Source organism: Cydia strobilella, chromosome 18, assembly GCF_947568885.1.
Source record: "Cydia strobilella chromosome 18, ilCydStro3.1, whole genome shotgun sequence".
Taxonomy (NCBI): domain Eukaryota; kingdom Metazoa; phylum Arthropoda; class Insecta; order Lepidoptera; family Tortricidae; genus Cydia; species Cydia strobilella.
In genome coordinates this window covers 15,390,246-15,409,622 of record NC_086058.1, presented here as the reverse complement: position 1 = coordinate 15,409,622, position 19,377 = coordinate 15,390,246, and the positions used below count along the sequence as shown (strand labels likewise).

Sequence of the window (19,377 nt, the reverse complement as noted above, 5' to 3'; positions counted from 1 at the left end):
AGAAAATACCTAGAGTCAATTTTCTGGTAGCAGTAATTTTTTAGACCTAAAGCTAGGTTTGACTAGCAATCGATAACAGACATTACTTAGGCTCGGTGTACACACAGGTTGCTTGAGATATCACAAGTTTTTCTCTGTTCTATCAAGTTGATTGGCAAATGAGTACTGTAATATTTATTTACCTAATACCATTCCATGTTGAAGTTTTATTTTAATTTATTATGTTATGTTTAATAAATAAACAATGTATTGTTCAGGTTAACTATTTATTTATGTTTATTTTATTTGTTATTTTTTTTATTTAAAAATAAATAAAAATACTGCCTTAGCATTGTATCGTTTAATATTCAGGATACCAAATAGGTATACCTACTACATAATTTTAAAAAGTTTCAATTTAACTTATTTTGTTGTATGAAAAATGATTATATTTGTCGATACTTGTGCCTACACTGTATATGTATATGAGTTATTTAAAATGTTATTGAATAAAAAGTTCAATATTAGCATAATTTTGTTTTATTTGTCTACATAGTTAAATGCCATTTAAAAATAATTATAAGCTGACTGTTTAGCACTTGAGAGATTATCTTGTGAACAATAACATTACTAACTTCCGTGATGTTGAGGCCATAAAGCTTGTCTTTAACGCATTGGTGAGAAGCAAGTTGGAGACCTCGTCAATTGTGTGGAACCCGTATGAGTCGACTTACGCCTTACTTCTAGAGAAGATTCAAAAGGCTTTTCTTAGATTTTTGCATAAGAAAATATATGGGCTTTACCCATTTTTATATCCAACCAAGTTTTTGCTCGGAACACTCGGTTACAACTCTCTAGAAGTAAGGCGTAACTGCGACTTACTTGCTACCGTTTGTCGCATGCTGCGTGGCGAATCAGACTGCCCTGATCTTGTGAGTCGCGTGCTTAGACTGCACGTACCGGATATCCCTAGGATTAATCTGAGACCGCGGGTGCGCCCACTGTTGGCGGTGCCGGCGGCGCGCACTGTGTCACGCAGAAATTCGCCGCTCCCTCGAGCACTGACATTACTCAATGCGCTCCTGACGTCAGCACCTGATTGTGATTTGTTTGCATGGAGATGGACGACTGTGTACCGTGAATGTCTGAAGTATTGTGAGACGATCGATGATAGGCCTTCCACAGTCGGTGTATAATACTATGTTATGTGAGGTGTTATTTCTGTTTCTTCCTGTGTATTTTGTATCTTGTACCTACTTTTGTACTATATTTTTCTGGAAATGAAATTTTCTGTTAGGTTAAGTTTCTCGGCGCATTGGTGTTTGCTGTAATGCCGTTTAACCAGAATTGTATTAAATAAATTAAATTAAATTAAGACTCAAACCCATGGCCTTATTACCTATTCCGCAGAAATTATATAAACAGCAATAAAACAAATAGATGTAGGTATTTAGTTACGCAAAATAATATTGTAATTATAAATTTTACCGCGCTTTCGTTCTGCTCGTACGTATAGATAGAGACAGGAGAAGATTCAAAAATGGTATGTTTGAGGCTCAATTTTAAACTCGGCTGTCAGTTATGCGCAAACAGCTGTCTCCCAAAAACCTGTACAATCTGTGGCGCGACCTCGTTTCCGGATTTTGACATTTGTCTAATCGAAGTTGACTGAAAACCTTTATTGATTGCGCTGAAAAGTAATTTATGATACAAAACGAGCAGAGTTGGCGCGGAAGTGTGGTGATGTTCGATTAGCGTAAAGTGAAACGCCTGAAGCGGGGTGTGAACCGCGCAGGCAGGCGCCGTGGTGCGGTTGTTATAACTTGTAGTTCGTGCTACTCGGGCGGGATGTGCCAGTGAGCCCTCGGGGCTTCGGGGGCAGGCTGTCGGGGATGGCGGCGGACACGGGTGGCGCGGCGCCGCAGGCGGGTGCGGGCGCGGGCGGCGCCAGTCCCGAGGAGACGCTGGAGTCGCTGCTGCGAGAGGCAGAGGCGCTCAAGCAGAAGTTAGAGGAGGAACGACAGAAGCTCAACGATGTCACGCGTGAGTGAACTTTCCGGCCTAGGCTTTCTGTAATCTCCTACCTCTATGGTTTCACTTGAGTAGGATCTTGCACTTTCCGGCCTAGGCTTTCTGTAATCTCCTACCTCTATGGTTTAACTTGTGTAGGACCTTCCATAAATCTAAATATTTTCATAGTGATAGTATACAGAGGTGACATTCCTGTCAAACTCCTCTTTTTGGGCAATCTCGGCTCCGTTCGGCTCAGCATTGCTCAGAGCAATTATTAGGGTTGGCACAACTTGACATCCCTTTGCGTGTGTGACCACAGATAAGATAGTGGCCTGAATTTTGACAACCCTAAATGCCCGAAAGGGATAGTACCATACATAAGAAAGGGACAGCATGATTTGTCGCTGAATATTTCTGAAACTATTACATGTGTATTGCAGTCTTAGCCTTGACCACAGAATAAGTAATAATATTACCATACAGAAAGGAAGCTTCCTACAAAACTGAAGTTTGACAGTAATTCAGGGACGAATCATGCTGTCTCTTTCTTATGTATGGTACTATCCCTTTCGACTATTTAGGGTTGTCATAATTCAGGTCACTATCTTATCTATGGTCGTACACGCGAAGGGACGTCAAGTTGTGCCAACCCTAATAATTGCTCTGAGCAATGCTAAGCCGAAAGGAGCCGAGAATACCCGAAAGAAGGAGTTTCGCACCCCTGCAGCAATATAATTATGCGCATGCAATAGAGGTAACAACAGGCGGGTCAATGTACAAACAACAAGGTCTGTAGTTATTCCAGCATCTAAATCCCTAGGGTATGGTCATGAAATGCCTCATACCTATTGTTTTTGCAGGACAGGACTTAGGACTTCATTTAATACCCACTTTGTTTACAGTGGCAAGCGTGGCTGAACGCCTGGAGGCCATCAATTTCCCCAACCTGAAGCCGAGGCGGGTCCTCAAGGGCCACCAGGCCAAGGTGCTCTGCTCTGACTGGTCACAGGACAAACGCCATATTGTCTCCTCCTCACAGGTACCTAGTTTTAGTATAGTCATCATCTTTTTATACTAGCAAAGAGGATATAATAGGATAGAGCGGTACTGTCATAGTAAATTTTGTGACCACAGAAAATTCACTGCCATCTATCATCGACACACTTTAAAACTAAAAATGAAGATTTGTAAAAATACGATAAAATGTATTTATATATGGATAAATGATTTTTTTATTTGCATTAATTATTTTTATATGATTTTGACCTATGATCTTTCACTGATACGCGTTAAATTGTTAAATAACAAACGAAACCGTCAACGCCATCTATCCGAGAGTAGGCCAAAGGTAGTGGCGCCATCGATCGGTTTTAAGAGCCATATAGGTGCTCATCAGAGGATTTTGTAAAGGTCGCCGTTGTCGGACACGACATGGAGATATGATACTAGGTTCTGTGCTTAAGATTTTAGAGTGTGTTATGTTCACTTTTGAATCTCCAGTATTAAAGTGTAACTGAAAAAGACTTGTCTTATGTAAAGACTATTGTCAAATTTGAAGACTATCCAAATGAGATTAATGAAAATTGTCTCTACTCTGTCTGACTACAGTATTTAAATTACAAATTGAATGTGAAAACAATGCATTTTGAAATCTGTTTAAAAATTAAGTTGTCTGTAGTTTTCGTTTCAATGTAATGACTGGAGTCTAAATTAGCTTTTAGCACCAATTTTGCTTTTCCTTATGACAGTCATCTACTGCTCATAATGACAAACTCCAACTGAGTGAGGTTGGTTTTTATTAAATTATTGCCTTGTTCCTATGGCACCATGGTATACCAAACTTGAGCCAAATCAAATATCAAGAAGTGGATCTAATTAATCTTCCAAGATTTGAACCACATTACCACACATAACGAACGAACGAAGTTAACCTTTTCGCCGCCATTGTCTTGATATAAAGTCAGTACATTTCGTGCCCCACTCGCCACGACTTCATATAAAGTCGTGGTTTTGATCAGGTTTGTTTATTCACTTTATTACTTCATTGACGTGGCGGCAAAAAGGTTAAATACCTAGGCACTAACACAGAAGTTTAAACAAAAGCTTGCACTAGCAACTGACTTAATTCCTTAAGATGAGGACTAATTGTGATTATTGACCAACTCCGTGTTGTAGGATGGCAAGGTGATCATCTGGGACGCATTCTCAGCAACCAAGGAGCTGACTATTGCTATGCCCAGCACTTGGGTCATGGCCTGCGCTTACGCCCCTTCAGGAAACATGGTGGCTGCGGGGTGAGTGCTCTTATTATTTAAAAACTTGCAAGTGCTCCGAGGAATTGTTGAGATTAATCCCTGCCGCTTCTCCGCCATCGCTCTACGCGACAGCATTGCCATCCTCACCTCTTAGATGGTCTAGGAAAGGATCATACAAGAGAAAAGGTTAGTTTAAAGTTTGGTGCCGTGACCAGGATACGGTCGTTTCCCGAAAGCTATGTAACAGCCCACGCATAAAATGGTGTACATAGTTTTGATTAACTTTTTTCATTTCTTTCGGACTTCTCAAATTTATAATTCTAGGAAAACGTTATTACGATATTTGGCTGTAACGAACCGGATTCCGCAAGTAATCAAACATCAGCACCAAACACTGCCAATAATGTATAAACCTTGTCCACAGCGGCCTCGACAACAAAGTGACAGTGTTTCCTCTCGGTGAAGAGAACAAGGAAGAGGGCGCCACTCGCAAGCGCACCGTCGCGACGCACACGTCCTACGTGTCATCTGTTCTGTTCCCACGCACTGACAGACAGTTACTAACAGGCTCTGGGGACGGATCTGCAGCCCTCTGGGATGTGGAGTCCGGTCAACTGCTGCAGACTTTCCAGGTACATCATAGGTTTTAAAGTTGGTGGTGTAATAGGTCCAAAAAAGAGGGCGCCACTCGCAAGCGCATTGTCGCGCGACGCACACGTCCTGTCTTATTTGTTCTGTTCCCGCGCACGAATAGACAGCTGTTAAAGATGTCATTTGTCAGTCTGGATTCGATCTGGATTATACAATGTTCCTTTCAAGTTGACAGATTTACAGTGACTTGCGACAGTTAGTGATTGTCAGTTAACTGTTGGAAGATGAGGACGATTTCATGATTTTTCTTATATTTCTAAAGGGAAGATAAAATCCTTTAAATGTAAATACTTAATAGCAAATAAAAAAGGTTTACTTTAGTCTGGCAAGTGTGTTCTTTTTGCAGTTCGTATTGGTATCGATAGGTACAATCAGCCTGTGCCTAATTCCTGAATCACTACACCTTATAAAACAGTCCCCCGCTGCGTCTGCCTGTTAGTTAGTTAGTTTTGCTGGGCATTTTCCGCAACTCGACATCCAATGTGCCTATTTTGCGTGAAACGAGGTAGCGCTACTCTAACCACCCCAGCTCCTCCACGAAGCCTAGCAAGGTCTTCAGGTTGCTAGTTGCTTCCTTTAGTGTGCATGGATTCCCTAGGTATTTGCTCCTATATACTTCTACCTGTTTACAGTCTAGGAGAATATGTTTCGTTGTTTCTTCTTCTGCCATGCACGCTCTGCACATGGGGCTGTCCGTTTTACCCATAATATGTAGGTGTTTGTTTAGTGTGTTATGTCCTGTTATTAATCCTACTATTTTACGTAGTTGGCTTCTTGGTGTTTTCAGTAATATTTTGGTAAGTTTGTGGTTCAGTTCCGGTAGAATTTCTTTGGTTTGCCTGCATGTCTTCATTTCATTCCAGTACTTGTTGTGCAGTTGTCTGTGATGTTGTTCTAGCTGGTTGTGTATGTAGGATATTGGTAGGGGCATGATTGGCTCGGGTCCATATGCCGGTGTTTCTGAACCTTTCCTGGCCAGTTCATCCGCTGCATCGTTTCCTCTTGATCCACTATGCCCCTTTATCCATTGTACTGTTACTTTGTTGCCTTCTTTGCTCACTTCAGTGAGGCTTCGATGACATTCAAGTATAAGCTCTGAAGTAAGTTTGTCGCTGCATAGCGCTTGTAGTACCGATTTACTGTCTGACAGTATTAGTATGGTTTCGTGTTTCACTTGTCGTCTTGTAATAGCATTGCGTCTGCCTGTTTGTGTGTATGTATATTCGGGATAAACTCAAAAACTGAACGGATTTTCATGCGGTTTTCACTTATCAATAGAGTGATTCTTGAGGATTTAGGTGTATAATTTGTTAAGGTATTGTGAAACTCGTCCGAAGTCGGGGCGCGTCGCTAGTTGAGAATAAGTCTGATACTAAGAAGATTAATTAAGGATTAGGCCGCTTCCTCACTTGGCGGCGCGGTATCGGTGCAGGACGCAGTATTTCTTCCTGATCGGTGTGCCCGCGACACCGCGCCAATCAGGAAGAAATACTGCGTACTGCACCGATACCGCGCCGCCAAGTGGGGAAGCGGCCTACGTCCGATACACTTATTCTTTGTCGATTTTACAATTGAAAAAACACTGTGTCCAGCAAGATTGAACCTTGCGACCCTTCAGAACCGCTGATGCAATAGTTGATCGTTCGTGTCCAGGGTCACGCGGCCGACGTGCTGGCGCTGGACCTGGCGCCGAGCGACACGGGCGACACGTTCGCGTCGGGCGGCGCCGACCGCGCCGTGCTCGTGTGGGACATGCGCTCCGGCGCCGCCGTGCAGGCCTTCGACACGCATCGCTCCGACGTCACCAGCGTGCGCTTCCATCCCGGGGGGGACGCCTTAGCCACCGGTCAGTCGAATACGCAGACAAACAGAAACACACGATCACAGTCACATGTGATAGGTCGGAAAGCGACATTTGTTTAAACGTAACTGCTGGTTGAGAAGACCAATAAGCAAAACAGTATTGTTTTGTGAATATTATCTTTTTTTCTAAGATATTATTTAGTCAAACCAAATCCTTGACAATAAATGCGTGTTTAGATATTTGTGAGCACCTTGGCCTCTCCGATATTCCTATCTAATGGCGACTATAATACACGATGGAATAAAAAACTGCATTCTGTTGCCAGGGAGGTTTTGGGATTATACTGAGCAACGTTTACTATGGGACCAACCCCGAAATCGCGAAAAAACAATTTGGCTATTTCCTAAATTTTGGCTGGTTCATTTTCTATGGGTGGGTACATTTTTTTCGTAATCAACGCGCACGCGCAACGCGCGGGTCGGCAACGCGCGTGTAATATCTCCGGTGTTGCAGGCGTCCATAGGCTACGGTAACTGCTTACCATCAGGCGGGCCGTATGCTTGATTAACACCTACGTGGTATAAAAAAAAAATTTTGGGGTTGGTCCCATATTAAAAGTTGCTCAGTATAATCCCAAAACCTCCCTGGCAACTGGAATGCAGTTATTACGGTTCCGTACCCAAAGGGTAAAAACGGGACCCTATTACTAAGACTCCGCTGTCTGTCTGTCTGTCACCAGGCTGTATCTTATGAACCGTGATAGTTAGACAGTTGAAATTTTCACAGATGATGTATTTCTGTTGCCGCTATAACAACAAATACTAAAAAGTACGGAACCCTCGGTGCGCGAGTCCGACTCACACTTGGCCGGTTTTTATTTTTGATTTAAAATTGCTAGGTCGATTTCAAAAAATATTTTTTTGTTTCTGAAAGGGTATAGAACTTCATCATATCAGCCCTTTATTGCCCACTGCTGAGCATAGGCCTCTCTTCCAGTACGCCACTTGTCCCGGTCCTGAGCTAATCTCATCCAGAAGTGACCCGCAACCTTCCGGATGTCGTCCACCCAACGAGCCGATGGACGCCAGGGGCTTCTTTCATTCGAAAGCGGCCACCATTCCGTTAACATTTTAGTCCACCTGCCATCACTCTGCCTAGCAACAACAACAACTTAGTCGGTCCTATTGTCATCGTCCATTTTCTATAGGAGGGTAATTTTGTTTTCGCGATTTCGGGTTCGGTTCCATAGTAAAAGTTGCTCAGTATAATCCCAAAACCTCCCTGGCAACGGGAATACAGTTATTTTTAGCCACCCCGTATAACGTATATCGTTATCGCGTTTGCAGGCGCGGACGACGCGGCGTGCCGGCTGTTCGACCTGCGCGCCGACCGCGAGGTGGCGCGCTTCGCCAAGGACTCCATCATCTTCGGCGTCAACAGCGTCGACTGGTCGCTCTCCGGCCGCCTGCTGTTCGCCGGCTACAGCGACTACACCGCCAGCGCCTGGGACGCGCTCCGGGCGCAGAGAGTGTGCGTGCTCTGCGGCCATGAGCACAGAGTGTCGCGCGTGCAGCTAGCCCCCGACGGAGCTGCGTTAGCGACAGCCTCGTGGGACTCCACGCTGCGGGTGAGTTCCTTTAGCTTATGTGCTCCTGGTAGATTCATTCTCGCCTCCGCTCTGTTTTTATATCCCAGATATGCTAAAATTGTACTACCCAATTCTAACTTATGTTAATATGGACTGATTTACTACCCAATCATTCTGATTTTATAGTAAAATGACAAATTGAAAGAAATTGAGACAGTTAAACTGTCATATTAATATCTGGGATATTAAGAAACGAGGGTTATAGCGACTATATAGCTAGCGCCTGAGATGCTTTGATAGCACAGATAGTGTGTGTACACTGTGACCATGAGCACAGAGTGTCGCGCGTGCAGCTAGCCCCCGACGGAGCTGCGTTAGCGACAGCCTCGTGGGACTCCACGCTGCGGGTGAGTTCCTTTAGCTTATGTGCTCCTGGTAGATTCATTCTCGCCTCCGCTCTGTTTTTATATCCCAGATATGCTAAAATTGTACTACCCAATTCTAACTTATGTTAATATGGACTGATTTACTACCCAATCATTCTGATTTTATAGTAAAATGACAAATTGAAAGAAATTGAGACAGTTAAACTGTCATATTAATATCTGGGATATTAAGAAACGAGGGTTATAGCGACTATATAGCTAGCGCCTGAGATGCTTTGATAGCACAGATAGTGTGTGTACACTGTGACCATGAGCACAGAGTGTCGCGCGTGCAGCTAGCCCCCGACGGAGCTGCGTTAGCGACAGCCTCGTGGGACTCCACGCTGCGGGTGAGTTCCTTTAGCTTATGTGCTCCTGGTAGATTCATTCTCGCCTCCGCTCTGTTTTTATATCCCAGATATGCTAAAATTGTACTACCCAATTCTAACTTATGTTAATATGGACTGATTTACTACCCAATCATTCTGATTTTATAGTAAAATGACAAATTGAAAGAAATTGAGACAGTTAAACTGTCATATTAATATCTGGGATATTAAGAAACGAGGGTTATAGCGACTATATAGCTAGCGCCTGAGATGCTTTGATAGCACAGATAGTGTGTGTACACTGTGACCATGAGCACAGAGTGTCGCGCGTGCAGCTAGCCCCCGACGGAGCTGCGTTAGCGACAGCCTCGTGGGACTCCACGCTGCGGGTGAGTTCCTTTAGCTTATGTGCTCCTGGTAGATTCATTCTCGCCTCCGCTCTGTTTTTATATCCCAGATATGCTAAAATTGTACTACCCAATTCTAACTTATGTTAATATGGACTGATTTACTACCCAATCATTCTGATTTTATAGTAAAATGACAAATTGAAAGAAATTGAGACAGTTAAACTGTCATATTAATATCTGGGATATTAAGAAACGAGGGTTATAGCGACTATATAGCTAGCGCCTGAGATGCTTTGATAGCACAGATAGTGTGTGTACACTGTGACCATGAGCACAGAGTGTCGCGCGTGCAGCTAGCCCCCGACGGAGCTGCGTTAGCGACAGCCTCGTGGGACTCCACGCTGCGGGTGAGTTCCTTTAGCTTATGTGCTCCTGGTAGATTCATTCTCGCCTCCGCTCTGTTTTTATATCCCAGATATGCTAAAATTGTACTACCCAATTCTAACTTATGTTAATATGGACTGATTTACTACCCAATCATTCTGATTTTATAGTAAAATGACAAATTGAAAGAAATTGAGACAGTTAAACTGTCATATTAATATCTGGGATATTAAGAAACGAGGGTTATAGCGACTATATAGCTAGCGCCTGAGATGCTTTGATAGCACAGATAGTGTGTGTACACTGTGACCATGAGCACAGAGTGTCGCGCGTGCAGCTAGCCCCCGACGGAGCTGCGTTAGCGACAGCCTCGTGGGACTCCACGCTGCGGGTGAGTTCCTTTAGCTTATGTGCTCCTGGTAGATTCATTCTCGCCTCCGCTCTGTTTTTATATCCCAGATATGCTAAAATTGTACTACCCAATTCTAACTTATGTTAATATGGACTGATTTACTACCCAATCATTCTGATTTTATAGTAAAATGACAAATTGAAAGAAATTGAGACAGTTAAACTGTCATATTAATATCTGGGATATTAAGAAACGAGGGTTATAGCGACTATATAGCTAGCGCCTGAGATGCTTTGATAGCACAGATAGTGTGTGTACACTGTGACCATGAGCACAGAGTGTCGCGCGTGCAGCTAGCCCCCGACGGAGCTGCGTTAGCGACAGCCTCGTGGGACTCCACGCTGCGGGTGAGTTCCTTTAGCTTATGTGCTCCTGGTAGATTCATTCTCGCCTCCGCTCTGTTTTTATATCCCAGATATGCTAAAATTGTACTACCCAATTCTAACTTATGTTAATATGGACTGATTTACTACCCAATCATTCTGATTTTATAGTAAAATGACAAATTGAAAGAAATTGAGACAGTTAAACTGTCATATTAATATCTGGGATATTAAGAAACGAGGGTTATAGCGACTATATAGCTAGCGCCTGAGATGCTTTGATAGCACAGATAGTGTGTGTACACTGTGACCATGAGCACAGAGTGTCGCGCGTGCAGCTAGCCCCCGACGGAGCTGCGTTAGCGACAGCCTCGTGGGACTCCACGCTGCGGGTGAGTTCCTTTAGCTTATGTGCTCCTGGTAGATTCATTCTCGCCTCCGCTCTGTTTTTATATCCCAGATATGCTAAAATTGTACTACCCAATTCTAACTTATGTTAATATGGACTGATTTACTACCCAATCATTCTGATTTTATAGTAAAATGACAAATTGAAAGAAATTGAGACAGTTAAACTGTCATATTAATATCTGGGATATTAAGAAACGAGGGTTATAGCGACTATATAGCTAGCGCCTGAGATGCTTTGATAGCACAGATAGTGTGTGTACACTGTGACCATGAGCACAGAGTGTCGCGCGTGCAGCTAGCCCCCGACGGAGCTGCGTTAGCGACAGCCTCGTGGGACTCCACGCTGCGGGTGAGTTCCTTTAGCTTATGTGCTCCTGGTAGATTCATTCTCGCCTCCGCTCTGTTTTTATATCCCAGATATGCTAAAATTGTACTACCCAATTCTAACTTATGTTAATATGGACTGATTTACTACCCAATCATTCTGATTTTATAGTAAAATGACAAATTGAAAGAAATTGAGACAGTTAAACTGTCATATTAATATCTGGGATATTAAGAAACGAGGGTTATAGCGACTATATAGCTAGCGCCTGAGATGCTTTGATAGCACAGATAGTGTGTGTACACTGTGACCATGAGCACAGAGTGTCGCGCGTGCAGCTAGCCCCCGACGGAGCTGCGTTAGCGACAGCCTCGTGGGACTCCACGCTGCGGGTGAGTTCCTTTAGCTTATGTGCTCCTGGTAGATTCATTCTCGCCTCCGCTCTGTTTTTATATCCCAGATATGCTAAAATTGTACTACCCAATTCTAACTTATGTTAATATGGACTGATTTACTACCCAATCATTCTGATTTTATAGTAAAATGACAAATTGAAAGAAATTGAGACAGTTAAACTGTCATATTAATATCTGGGATATTAAGAAACGAGGGTTATAGCGACTATATAGCTAGCGCCTGAGATGCTTTGATAGCACAGATAGTGTGTGTACACTGTGACCATGAGCACAGAGTGTCGCGCGTGCAGCTAGCCCCCGACGGAGCTGCGTTAGCGACAGCCTCGTGGGACTCCACGCTGAGGGTGAGTGTCAAGTATATCTCCATTTACAGCCGCAATAGTGTCGACTAGTCTATCTCCTACTCTTCGCCGGCTACAGCGACTATACTGCCAGCGCCTGGTGTGCTCCAAAGAGTGTGTGTACTCTGTGTACCAAATAGTATGAATATGTCGCCCCACGAAAGTTCATATTTTCACCATATTCGTGCCTTGGCGTAGATGTCGTCCCACGGAAGTTCATGCTTTCACCACGCTCGTGCGTTGGCGTACATGTCGCCCCACTAAATGTCATAGTTTAACCACTTTCGTGCGTTAGCGTAGGTACCGTACCACGGGTATTCATATTTTCACCACATTCGTGCGTTGGCGTAGGTATCGTACCACGGAAGTTCATTTTTTCACCACGTTCGTGCGTTGGTGTAGATGTCGTCCCACGGAAGTTCATGTTTTCACCACGTTCGTGCCTTGGTGTAGATGTCGTCCCACGGAAGTTCATATTTTCACCACGTTTTCGTGCGTTGGCGTACATGTCGCCCCACGAAAGTTTATATTTTCACCACATTCATGCGTTGGCGTAGATGTCGTACCACGGAATTTCATATTTTCACCAAATTCGTGCGTTGGTGTAGATGTCGTCCCACGAAAGTTCATATTTTCACCACATTCGTGCGTTGGCGTAGGTACCGTACCACGGAAGTTCATATTTTCACCAAATTCGTGCGTTGGTGTAGATGGCGTCCCACGAAAGTTCATATTTTCACCACGTTCGTGCGTTGGCGTCGCTTGTATTTCCCCTACCACCAACTTCGGACAGAGAATAGTAAGCATTTGTCAGTATTTAACCGGATTAATTTTGTTTCAGATCTGGGCGTAAGCAGCATTCTTCTCTTCCCGGTGTTGATATTTATTCCAATACGTAGTTAGAGTAAGCGGTTTCGGCCGATCGTGCAATGTAACATAATATACGTGTGTAGGACGGCCGGCGGTTATACCCATATGTCAGTCAAGTGGAAAATTGGAAATATAACAGCCCTTATAACCCTTATAACCCTTACCATCATACTTGTACTTAAAACAAAAACCGGCCAAGATTTTTTATGTGAAACGTGAGTGACATGTCTAAAAAACCCGTAGAGGGGTCGGATCAAAAACTAAGTGATGAAGCCCGACTCACGCTTGACTGCACATTTCTAATAGGTTTTCCTGTAATCTATAGGTAAAGATCTATTTTGTGTATTTTTTTCAAAATTTTTGACCCAGTAGTTTCGGAGATAAAGGGGGGAGAGGGGAATGGTCATTTTTTGCCTATTCTCTTGAATAACTTCTAAATTGTTTATCCTAAAATTATGACTGCAGGCCAACTGCAACGCATACGTACTATCCCAGGTAGCAAAGTAACGTCAGCGACGTACAAGTGACGTCATAATGACGTATAAATGCTACCTGGGATGTATGACACAACCAAATTTTTTTTCGCGATTTCGGGGTTGATTCCATAGTAAAAGTTGCTCAGTATAATCCCAAATCCCTGGCAACGGGAATGCACTTATTTTTAGCCACCCTGTATATTTTTTCACTTGACCGTTATTTGAGCATTACCGCCGACCACCAAACCTATTGATTGTAATTTTCTTTGTGAATAGAAGCGGTATTTCTCGTCATGTACATTTTAGCAGCTAATAACCTTATATCGGCGAATATAGGAAAAATATGTGCCATTTTCAACCAAAAGGGTACTTATTGTCGCTTGTCAGTAAGGCGCTATTTCCATATAGCTTCAATTAGAAATCAACCTTATCAACAAGCGACAATGTGGTACCTTTTGGTTGAAAATGTCACATATGTAAATCAATCTCTTGGTCTGATAAGATTTTGTGTCTTTAAACACTGCCTGTAAATGTGCCATTTTCAACCAAAAGGGTACTTATTGTCGGTTGTCAATAAGGCGCTATTTCCATATAGCTTCAATTTAGAATCATCCTTATCGACAATGTGGTACCTTTTGGTTGAAAGCGTCACAAATATTTTGTTGCTGACTGTATGGTCAAGGAATTTAATTTTAGTACCATTTCGTACCTTGTCACAGTGACAATAGTATGAGGTCTCTAGCGACTTTCATATTTATTGTCACTGTGGCAAGGTACGAAATGGTACTGAAATTAAATTATTTGACTGCAGATAATTTTGGTAGCACTAAAAATCAGCAAAAATGTACCAAATGCAAAACGCATACAATGTGAAATAACTTGCAATCTATTTATTTATTTAATCTTTATTGCACAAAAGAAAAACTTATCGTACAAAAAGTGGACTTAATGCCAAAAGCATTATCTACCAGTCAACCAGTCAGTCAGTATCGTATTATTTATTTCTGAACATAGATCAATTACCACAGGAGGTGGCCCGATTTATTGCGCTTAAATGTAATAATGGACGAAATACCGCTGAGCGATCTGAGATACGGATGCTACCGTATGTATGTCTGTATATTAGCAATATTAGTTAGAACAGTGCGACTTAAGACTGTATATGCGTTTAAGGGATACATCTACCTTTTCGTCAAAAAATATCTGTTGAGACAGACAGAGAACGGTACATGTTACTTCCTACTTCCTTCTCAGCAGGAATATGGCTAAAAGTACGGCTAAATTATAGGTGTAATAAACCTTATAAGGTCAGCATCGGCTTCAAAATATTTAGATCACTACGGTTTCACTCACTAGTATTTTCAGTCGCTTTTGACGACATGTTTCGGACTCGTCGGGAGTCCTTCCTCAGGCACGAGTGTCCGCGGCGGCTGTACTCCGTGCACTGGCATCGGCTTTTATTAGCAGAAAATGTCTTCGAAAGATCATTTAGAACATTATGTGACCTGAGAAGTTTCTTAGTTTCTCCCCTCTGTCCTGTAGAATCCACCATCGATCCACCAGTGGATTTAATAGCACGCTAAAGTTCACTGTGATCCACCATTGGTCTAGGTGGATCCTGTGATACTTGCATCTCTTAATATGTGTTCTCTACCAGTGGATCGAACAGAATTAACCGCACTAAGTGTTTCTTTTCGAAAAAACATTTCTTTCACAACTTAACTAGATGGAGCCCCGCGTCGCGGGGCTACTATTCTAGGCGGTTTGCCCTTCGGGCATCTGAAGCTACCTAACGAACCTAACCTACCTACGCTTTTTCCCCAAAGTGTATGTCACGAAAGTTTAATTTCGATTACTTCAATATAACAGTCTACAGTATAATAACGTTATTCATAAACGCGTTACTGGCCTGTATTAGCTATGAATCGTTTGTCTTTATCTGTCATTTTGACTTATGTATTTGTAAGAAAGAGATAAACATAATTTAACCAAAACAAGCCGGTAAAGTTTTATGGATAAGGGGGTAAGTCTCTAAATGTCTGGTAAATTATACATTATTAGGTAAAGCCTGACCAGTAATATATGATTATTGTCAAGAGGGCGCTGTTATTTTCATGTATAGGATGACAGTTCAGTATAGTATGAAAAAATTAGTTCCAGTGAAATTCCGCAACATGGCGCGTGATCATATAATCCTGGTCAGGCTTTAATTCTGCTTATTGTTGAATCCGATGCTGGCCGTTGTAACAAACCAAAGAGCGTATGGAGTATGATGCCAAAGGGATCCGTGTATGGTCATTGTCTTTAGTTGTAGCAAAGGGTTATTGATTGTATATGACTTGTAAAGTCTAGCAAATATGGATGGTATAGAAAGGATGTTAATCTCTATATATGGAAAGTGTCCATCAAAAAACAGTATATAGGCGGCGCCACCATACACTCAAGTACCTCGACGATACACCTGTATTTTATACAGATGTGCGCCCGTGCGACCGTGAGGGACAGAACATACGCAATGCGACAAAATTAAAAACACGTTTTAACATTCCTGACAACATACTAGAAACAACCTACGTAATTTGGTCGGGTTATTTGCTGCCCTCCCCCATTTCATCTCTACATTATTATACCTCTATGGTTCATGTCATAGTCTCCTATATATTACAATACTCTTTGGTCTCAGAGCCTACCTAGCGCCACCGGAGAGATTAGGAACTATTATTTACAGCTAAAAGCTGGTCACATGGAGACTATATAAAGGAGCCAAATCTCTATTAATGAAAAGTGTCCAACAAAAAACAGTAATTAGGCGGCGCCACCATACACCGAAATACTACCAAAAACAACCTACGTAATTTGGTCGGGTTATTTGTTGCCTTATATGGTTCATGTTATACTCATGTCCCAGAGCCTAACTAGCGCCACCGGAGAGATTAGGAACTATTATTTAAAGCTTAACGCGGTCTTTTTTACAACAATTCTGCCATAAGAGATTGCGATCCTTTCTATACCATCCATAAATTCTGCCATAAGAGATTGACATCCTTTCTATACCATCCATACTAGCAAAGCTTAGGATTTGAAAGCTGATGCAGGTGGCACTGTACGACTCCGTATTGCGGAAACTTGTAAAACATGATGCCGTATAGCACCATCATTATTTTTTATGGTGAAAATAAATAAATTGAAAAGTTAACTTGTATCGGCCTTTAAACTCGGGGAAAGATTATTGCGAATTCCGAGCTAAGCGAAGGTCTCCATATGAGCTTGGTCAGAAATGCTTTTGTATGTTCTCCTTTAGAGGCCACATTTTTCAACCAATGAGGGCTAACGCGCATGAATTCACCGCTAGGGGCGCTAGTGTAGATGGTGGTCTTTTCCATAGTTCGAAATGTCAAATGTCACTTGTCACTTCAATGACTGACAGCTGTTCTTTAGTCTTTTGGACCACCATCAACAGAGGCGCCAACTGGTGAGCAAAAAAACGATAGCCCTCATTCTCGTGAATTTTAAAAAAATGGTGGATATGGACTCGCGAGTTTCGCAAAGAAACGAAACGAAACGCTATCTGTCTCTATCGCACTGATATGGATGAGTGATAGAGAGACAATAGCGGGTAGTTTCACTTTCTGCAAACGATTGTCATGTTGGCTAGGCCCCTAGCTCACAAAGCTACTAGTTCCTTAGATTTACACTGTAGAATTAATAATTCTTTGATTGTAGTTTACGTTCCCGATGCTGATGACGTCGGGAACCATCTTTAGGGTGTGATTTAAAAAAACTTAAGTAAGAATGGTACAGTAATAAATAATTAATTAGCTTAATTTAAATTTTGAAAGATTATTTAGGATCCTGTTTTAAGTTTATGTTTTGTATTTTCAGTTATTTATACACGATTAAGTACAGTTTCAGTAAATAACTGTTTAGTATTGATGATTCAAGGGTCCCCGGCAAGCTCGGTTCTCCATACAAACGTAGTTCCGCTCTCATTTTAAAACTATTAGCTAGATTACTCTACAACTTTTTACTTACAATAGGATAAGGTATATCTATGTCTGTAATTAGTTTTTGTAGCTTCAGATACCATAGTAAAAAAAGCGAATTTAAGTTTTTCATACAAAACTTGCTTTTGCTGTATTTCGTTCGTTTTATAAACTAATATCAGACCTAGATATACCTCATGTCATTGTATGTGCAAAGTTTCATTACAATCCAACACGTAGTTTTAAAATGAGAGCGGAACTACGTTTGCGGGAAGGTGCAATTCGGCCGAGCTTGCCGGGGACTTTAAATTAATGTTTTAAGTCTAGTGTCTTTTTTTTACTCCCTAAAGATGGCCTTCTCGTCTCGAGAATGGACCCGCACACCTTCGATATCCGATTATTGTTATTGTTGAGAATGTGTTGTAGAATCTAATCGTATGAGAGATTTCAATGTAAATATATTATAGTTAGTGATACCTTGTTGAATGAGCGGCGCCGGTGGCCTACGTATACGTACCATAGACATTTAAAAAAAAATTGTGAAAATAATTGTAATTGCAAATTTGACAGCTGTAGTAGATGGCGCTATTGGCTACTTGCGAAGAGTTTGTGTTGGGTGAACTGATAGTGATGATGTTAGAAAAAAAGTTGACTTTGGTTGGCTCATGGGGTCAACTTTTGACTGTCTCAACGAGTGTATCTAAAGGCCGTAACACACCGTCGCACAGTGACCTTGGTGCGGTGCGATGGTGTGGTATAGCCATAATAGTCGCCAGATGGACGCCATTGCCGCGCACGTAGTCTATACAATCCCGATTATTGTGCGGTAACTAAGTTATCAAGCGTAAAGTATGACAATCATGTTCCATCATAATGAATGGCGCCGGACAGCGCCATCTACAATTCAGTCGTCAATTTAACGCACGCTACGCTCGTCCGATCTCAGCGTTTTCCCGCTTCATAGAGGAATTTTTTTTTTGTTCCCCATCCCCACCGTAAATTTAGTATGGTTTATGGTGGGCTACAAATCTTCTCGACCATTGCGCGAATCATATTGTCGCATTGCGTATGTTTTGTCCCTCACGGGCGCACGCGTATAGCTGATCTATGTAATGCTAGGTCTATGCTCGTTTCACACGATCCTAAATTATAAATCTCTATGGTTAGGTGAGCACATACATGTGAAAACTATAAAAATGGCGCCGGCGCTGCTGTCGCGGTAGTGGTCCGTCGGCCTCGGTCGGCCTCGATGTTAGTTGCAGCCTCGTGTCATCATAAAAATCAATAAACAAACTTACATGTTTACTTGTTTCTTATTTCACTTCCTTGTCTGTATAGCCCTAATAACAAAAATATAAAAACCGGCCAAGTGCGAGTCGGACTCGCGCACGATGGGTTCCGTACCATTACGCAAAAATCACGTTTGTTGTATGGGAGCCCCACTTAAATATTTATTTTATTGTTTTTAGTATTTGTTGTGATAGCGGCAACAGAAATACATCATCTGTAAAAATTTCAACTCTAGCTATCACGGTTCATGAGATACAGCCTGGTGACAGACGGACAGACAAACAGCGGAGTCTTAGTAATAGGGTCCCGTTTTTACCCTTTGGGTACGGAACCCTAAAAAGCGACAAAATTAATACAGGGCCATTTAGTGAGTTAAATATAAAACCTAACTATGGACACTATGGTACAGTTGAAATACTACTGAGCTCTCATAGTACTAAATAAACGGTCAACTTGAAAATTTTCAACTATGCGAGTTAAATATATTCTGGCAAACCCACTTTGCCAGTAGAAAAAGGCGCAAAATTTAAATTTTCTATGCAAGGTCAATCCTTCACGCTTACATTTTTTTAATTTACCGCAGTAGTAGCAGAGAAAGCGCTTTTTTTCTTTGTCCTTGTCACAATCTCACTTTTTTTATGTTTTTTTTAAATTTAGAGGTGGGCAACAAATAACCCGACCAATCGGACCAATCATTTTGTGGCATTGCCATGAATCTAGTATAACTGGATCGGTCATGAGGGGTGGGGGAA

General features: G+C 42.1%; 2 protein-coding genes and 1 long non-coding RNA gene across 4 annotated transcripts in view; 2 read left to right on the top strand and 1 right to left on the bottom strand.

The window, feature by feature from the left end:
* Window positions 1-19,377, bottom strand: part of LOC134749601 (phospholipid phosphatase 3-like) — a 462,302-nt gene that overhangs the window by 222,480 nt on the left and 220,445 nt on the right. The gene's annotated exons all lie outside the window — the stretch shown is intronic.
* On the top strand, window positions 1,615-11,350 carry LOC134749692 (guanine nucleotide-binding protein subunit beta-5). Its single transcript, XM_063684710.1, has 15 exons — window positions 1,615-2,022; window positions 2,895-3,031; window positions 4,168-4,286; window positions 4,672-4,879; window positions 6,552-6,744; window positions 8,049-8,357; window positions 8,591-8,697; window positions 9,012-9,065; window positions 9,380-9,433; window positions 9,748-9,801; window positions 10,116-10,169; window positions 10,484-10,537; window positions 10,852-10,905; window positions 11,220-11,273; window positions 11,342-11,350. Exons 1-15 carry the CDS (start codon window positions 1,872-1,874, stop codon window positions 11,348-11,350), a joined length of 1,611 nt encoding a protein of 536 aa, XP_063540780.1. The 5' UTR covers window positions 1,615-1,871.
* LOC134749611 (uncharacterized) lies at window positions 11,498-18,638 on the top strand. Of its 2 annotated transcripts, none has more exons than XR_010128505.1 (2): window positions 11,498-11,641; window positions 12,848-18,638. It is a non-coding gene; the product is annotated as an uncharacterized LOC134749611 (long non-coding RNA). The 2 variants fall into 2 exon arrangements; XR_010128504.1 differs by lacking the exon at window positions 11,498-11,641 and adding an exon at window positions 11,866-12,009.